We start from the raw sequence: 6,000 nt of genomic DNA, 5'->3' as shown, positions 1-6,000 counted from the left end.
TAGGTTATTAAGGTACTGGTCTGAACTGATCACAAAACATATCACAGTTTTTGCAAATTTTAATACGCTTTCACGTGTTATTAGTAACATCTCGTCACATGTTATTAAAAAAAGAAATTTAAATATTTTTTTCACGATATTTTGCACTTCAATAACTAAGGACTTTATTAACAGTTGTCACGCATTAATGTACGTACGGCTTTTTGATTGCACTTTCCAATAATACGTTTTGTACAAAATTATCATTAAACTAATTTATTAAAAATAATTATGTTGGTCGTTTATCAATTTATCTGATATTAGACTAATACACTAAATAAATAATTTGACTACTTTCGCCTGAATGATTTAAAGAGTAGACTACAGGGCGCGGTTGGCGGTGAGCCAGACCAAACAGGGTAAAAAGCAAGGGCGGTGGCGACGACCGCGCCCCGAAATAGCGGGCAAAGTCAAGGCGCGTATGCCTAGCATCGAGCGCTGTCAAAATAACTTTCACAGTTTCATATTATATTACATTACAGACTAAGTACTTCACCTAGACACGCCCGAGCCATAAGGGCGTGTCTCGCTATTTTCATTGTATGAACCACAGGTGACTCGATAATTAGAAAAAATATAGACATTTATATTGTCACACTTAACTCAGTGCTGACGGGTTTGTAATTTTTTTATAACACGCAATAGTTGACCGTGAAATGATATCCCCTCGCATGTCGCCGGTAATAATATTTTATTATGACGTGATGCCCCAAAATATATGTTAACTTCATTTCATCGGCTCTATCGTGACAACATTATATTTATTAATTAATACTATCGCTTCTAAATTACTTGATATTAAGAAGAATTATATTGTAATAGCGTATACTTTGACCCACGAATGAATTTTCTACCTTAGACAGACGAAAAAAACATTTAAATTTTATGCGAAGAAAGAAGAAATTATATTTTCTGTTTGTTGTGTCATAAAAATGTGCACCACCCACACTTGTGTGTAAGTCGATCTTGTTTTCTACTTATAAATGTATGCGTATAATATGTACGTAAATAAATATATCTAGGAGTAGAGTAACGGAATAAAATGCCTAAGGTGTTGCATAGGACATACGGCGTTTTACGTGCACATATGTGGCACAATAGCGCCGCGCTGACTCACGCCAGTTCGGCTCTGAACAAGGACATCCTCGGTGTGAGCCGCGGCAAATGGAAACATAAACATCGTTACTCCATATCCGACAACTCTATTCACCATTGTGCCGCAACAAATTGTCGACATAATAGCAATACTTCGCAACAACACTTTAACACTTTGGCGCTAGATGACACACCGATATTTTAAGGATAATAACAGTTGGGAAATATATTTTGAATAGCCGGAGACGTTATTTAATATCAACGTATTGTTTTTTTTTTTTTTTGTGATAGAAAAAAAAATCAAAATTTTGTCAAAACACGTTCGTTAATCGAGCTTCATATCATATCAAAATTAATGCTTCAATGTTATTTGTTAGGATGGATCGTGTATAGTTAAAGCTTATAAGAACACTAGCTAGATCAGTGTATTTGTAATGGATTTAATGCATGTGATTATACATATAAATCTTCCTCTTGAAGCACTCGTATCTATTAAAAAAAACATCTAAGTGTGTTGCGTAAATTTAAAGATGTAAGCATACAGACACACAGGCGGCTGAGAGAGACTTTGTTTTATTGTTTTCTACTATTGTGGTATGTTAATTTAATTAATTTTTTTTTTTGTTTAGATGACTTGAAGGCGGTAACAAAGCGTCTGATAGTGCAAGCAAAGCGGGCGGGGTCGGAAGACAATATCTCCATAATCGTGGTGTTCCTGAAGGACCCGCGTGAGATTGCCGCTCAAAACCGCCCGCCCATGGATCTTGGGTACGTAACATTTTCTTATTAATTATACTTCTGTTTACTGTATTGACTATTTTACTATATTTACTGCACTTAGATTTTACGTATGTGTGGGACCCATCTTCTGTTACTAGCAAGATCGGAAAATCGTGTTTCTAATTCCAAGAACATCCAAATCTGTAAATAATAGTTTACTCATATTTAATATAAGTCAACCTTACAATTCTTAGTCCAAAGTCGGTAAAAAATAACGAATTTTTGCCAAAGCAAACGCAAAACACGTTTTATTGGGTTTAAGCAAGATGACTTCATTTAATGACTAGAATACGAATAACTTTTGATATTATTTGACCTTGCTGTTTTTTAACATAAGTAACGAAAATGAAAGTGATGTAACATTCCGACCAGGTCTGGCATCGAATCTTGGCATAAGGCAAAATTTATAACTATGAGGCATTAATGATAGTGGTGTTAGAAAAAATATAATAATGTCCTTTACGCACCCAAAAATAGTTCAATTGGGTTCATCTGTCTATTCATTTTTTGCATAACTCTATTAAGTTGAGTGTGATGGAAGAGAGTTTGAATCTTATCTTTATATTAATCAATTTAATGTAAATAGCTTCTTCCAATAGCTACATTAGTCACGAGAATAATGTACCATAACATGAATCCAGATCTAATCAGAATCTATCGATCTTTCGTAACAGTTATTGTTCATTATGTTTTACACTTTCTAATCATTATTTAAAACATTTATGTATCAAAAAATAGTTATTATATTCAGTTATTTTTTTTTATAATTCTAAAGACTCTGAATCAAATACATAGTAAACTCTCAAAATATCTAGAAAGTTTTGATAAATTATATTATTTTTAGTCCAATACCTATCGTACTTCCACGGCAGCAGAGATCTGTTTTTTATGTAGTGCTTCTTAGGCTTGTTTTGTTGTATTATTGAACTATGAACAAAAATTCTGAGTTATTCAAAGGCTTAGTCTTAATTTCAATATCATTTTAGGATTTGTTCAATATCATTCAAAATCTCATATATTTTTAATTAGATAAACTTGATTCATTCAAATCGGTTGATTCCACCTCGCCACAGGCTGGACAACGCGGTGGTGAACGCGCCGCCGTTCGCCGTGGAGGGCGCGTGTAACGCGGCGGAGGCGGCGAGCGCTGACAACGGCGTGTCGGACAGCGACAGCGAGGACCTCGGCCCGGAGACCGCGGTGGACGTGGACGCGGACGCGGACGACGCGGACGTCGAGATGAGGAGCCACGAGCCGCCGCCGCCCGCGCCGCGCGCCACGCACGCGCCTCCGGCCAGGATAGGTGAGTTGCCATGGAAACGAGATGTTTATTTACTTGCGGACACCCCTATACTAACCTAATCCTTTCTTTTAGACGTGAACTATACTTCTAGTATCAGGTATGGTCATGCGTGATGTTAGTCGCTTATAATCGGACGACGTAAATTTTTCACTTATGTGTATTGTTTTTACTTAAAAGCAAAATCACAATTACACAATCCTACTAATATTTTAAATGCGAAAGTTTGTAAGGATGTGTATGTGTCTGTTGCTCTTTCACGCAAAAATTACGGAACCGATTGCAATAACATTTGGTACGTATACAGCTGGACAACTGGAATAACATAGGTAACTTTTTACCCCGATATTCCTACGGGATACGGACTTGTGCGGGTGACACCGCGGGACGCATTTTGTCATAAATAATTATGATAATAGAAACATGACAAATATGACTAAGATTGATCCTTGCGAATCCATTAAATGGACAGTGTAGTATGGGTATACTGGGTATACAACTTTATGGCAGGGTAGGTACCCTGCCATAAAGATGTTTAACGATAAGGCAGCAACAGAGATCCAAAAAGAATCGGATTAGTTCTTATAGTCACAATTAGTGTAAAAATTATTCGAGTAATTTTGTAATTTTTTAGGAAAGATAGAAGAAAAAAATTAGATATTCTCGCAATAAATGCAAAGCTCAAACACAAACTGAATTATGTCGGATAGCTCGACGATCTGTGGCCTGTGGGAATTGTAATGTTATCTGAAGGGATTGGATTATTCAGGATGTTAGAAGTAAGCCAAAGTAGCGGAAGTTTTTAATTTGATTGTCTTGGGAACAGATTTTAAGGAGTCGTTAAATTTATTTCGTCTCAATATGACGGTAGATATAACTTCATTGTGTTTCGAGGGATACGAGAAAATTGAATATGCTACTTGTTTCAATGACAGTGAATATAAAAATTTAAAATATTATTATTTACCTTTGCATTGTTTGTTGTCAAAAAAGACGTACAATTACTAGTGTTCAGCTATTGGTGGTTCTTACTATAGAAAACGCGTTGTAACGAAGTACGAAATTTAACGGTAACACATAATATACTATCGTAACGGCATTGTTAGTTTCTTAAAACACAATTCGATCAGATAAAACACATTAAGAAAATTTGTAAAAATTTACAGTGTGACACAGAATTCCACTTTAAATTATTATATGTTAAAAAATAGTATTTTTGTTTTTTAATTAATCTGATGTCTGATTCTAAATACTATATACGTTCATTGTTATAGAAGTTTACTTTGATGTCTCTGCGGTTAGAAATTCAACAAAATATGACATGTAATGCAAAAAAAAAAAAATAATATGATTTCGACTGGCAGCCGCTCACTATAAACTAATAATATTAAAATCTCAAAATAATTCTCATTATAACGTTGAATTATTCTGTATTAAATTATTGTAAATATATACATTCTTTTATCTAAAGTGAAACGGACTTTTTGCCGCAGTACCCGCTGCGGGTCACGGTCACTTTTGTCAGACACAATTGAGAATGGATTGCTGACCATTGTTATATTTAATTTTTAATATTTGTTCACTTCGACGAACAAATAGTATTATAATATGAGCACAAATGAATTTAGAAAAAAATAGAATGTTAATAACTATGAAAATACCTTTTTATTAAATTTGGAGTAAAATATTTTTAGAATAAGTCTAGAAGTAATATGGACAATATTCAACTACAATAATCGTATGTATCTATACTTCTGCACTAATATTGTAAAGAATTAGTATTTTTGTTTGTTTGTACCACGGGCGAAGCTGGCGAAACTGCTAGTCTACAATATGTACAATATGTATCTAAAGAAATATTTAGATACACTTGCTTATAATTAACTTTTTTGATATAATGATTTCGCGAATTTTATTTGTTGACTATTATATTATTCTAAGAGATGCTTAGAGAAATAATTGTACATGAAAGTATCGTGTTACAAACGCGCATTAAAAGAAGAAAAGAATCTGAGGAATTATGCGTGGCGCACGTATCTATAACGAGGTGCGATTTATACATTCCTGGTAAAGTTATTTCTTTATGATTTCTTTGCTATAATATTCACTACAAGTGCATCTTAAAGTGACGAGTGAAAAAATGAATATAAACGATTTTTTGTTCAATCACCATCACGTTTATTGTTTATTGTATTTAGCAAATTTCTATATACTGCAATTAATTAATTTTTAGGAAGCAAACAAAATATTGATTTAATTTATTATTTGTTTTGTTTCGTGTACTTGATGTTCAAACATCACTTATAGCTATTGTATTCTGTATCCTATATGAGAAAGTAGGGAGACATAATGGTTGCAATTTAGTCGCGTTCCAGTGCTACGAGCTGTGTTATCGGCTCGCGGCATATTAGGCATTCCACTGCCAAGGCTCAAGGCCGATACAGACATTCCTTATGTGTAGACAAATATATGTACTCATTATTCATTTACACTTTAAAAAATATCGTAAAAAGGGTTTCTAGCTATGAAATTAATAAAAATACACTTTAATATGCCTAAGGAAATTATTTTATTTCTGGCGATCCTAATCAATAATGATATAAACTGCCGAAATAGTTGTATTGTCACCGATTCGTAATAAGTGAACAACGTTTAAATCTGTTCATTTGAAATGGGTCAAATCAAGAAGTTGATTACAGACAAACATACAGATGAATTTAATAGAAATGTACTTAGAAAAGATATAGTGTATTGTACAAAAAATATTCACTAAATAATTATAGAAC

The 6,000-nt window shown here is 33.7% G+C and overlaps 1 protein-coding gene across 1 annotated transcript in view; it reads left to right on the top strand.

Annotated features, from left to right (window-relative positions):
• LOC119835140 overlaps window positions 1–6,000 on the top strand; it is a 70,462-nt gene that overhangs the window by 55,111 nt on the left and 9,351 nt on the right. The window contains exons 8-9 of the mRNA XM_038359799.1: window positions 1,764–1,902; window positions 2,988–3,217. Of these exons, the coding sequence (XP_038215727.1) occupies window positions 1,764–1,902; window positions 2,988–3,217 (369 nt within the window). The remainder of the gene's footprint in view (window positions 1–1,763; window positions 1,903–2,987; window positions 3,218–6,000) is intronic.

The sequence above is a fragment of the Zerene cesonia genome, chromosome 20, assembly GCF_012273895.1.
Source record: "Zerene cesonia ecotype Mississippi chromosome 20, Zerene_cesonia_1.1, whole genome shotgun sequence".
In the NCBI taxonomy this organism is placed as follows: Eukaryota; Metazoa; Arthropoda; class Insecta; order Lepidoptera; family Pieridae; genus Zerene; species Zerene cesonia.
Note: the sequence above shows the minus strand (reverse complement) of the source record. Positions and strands in the feature narration are given on the sequence as shown.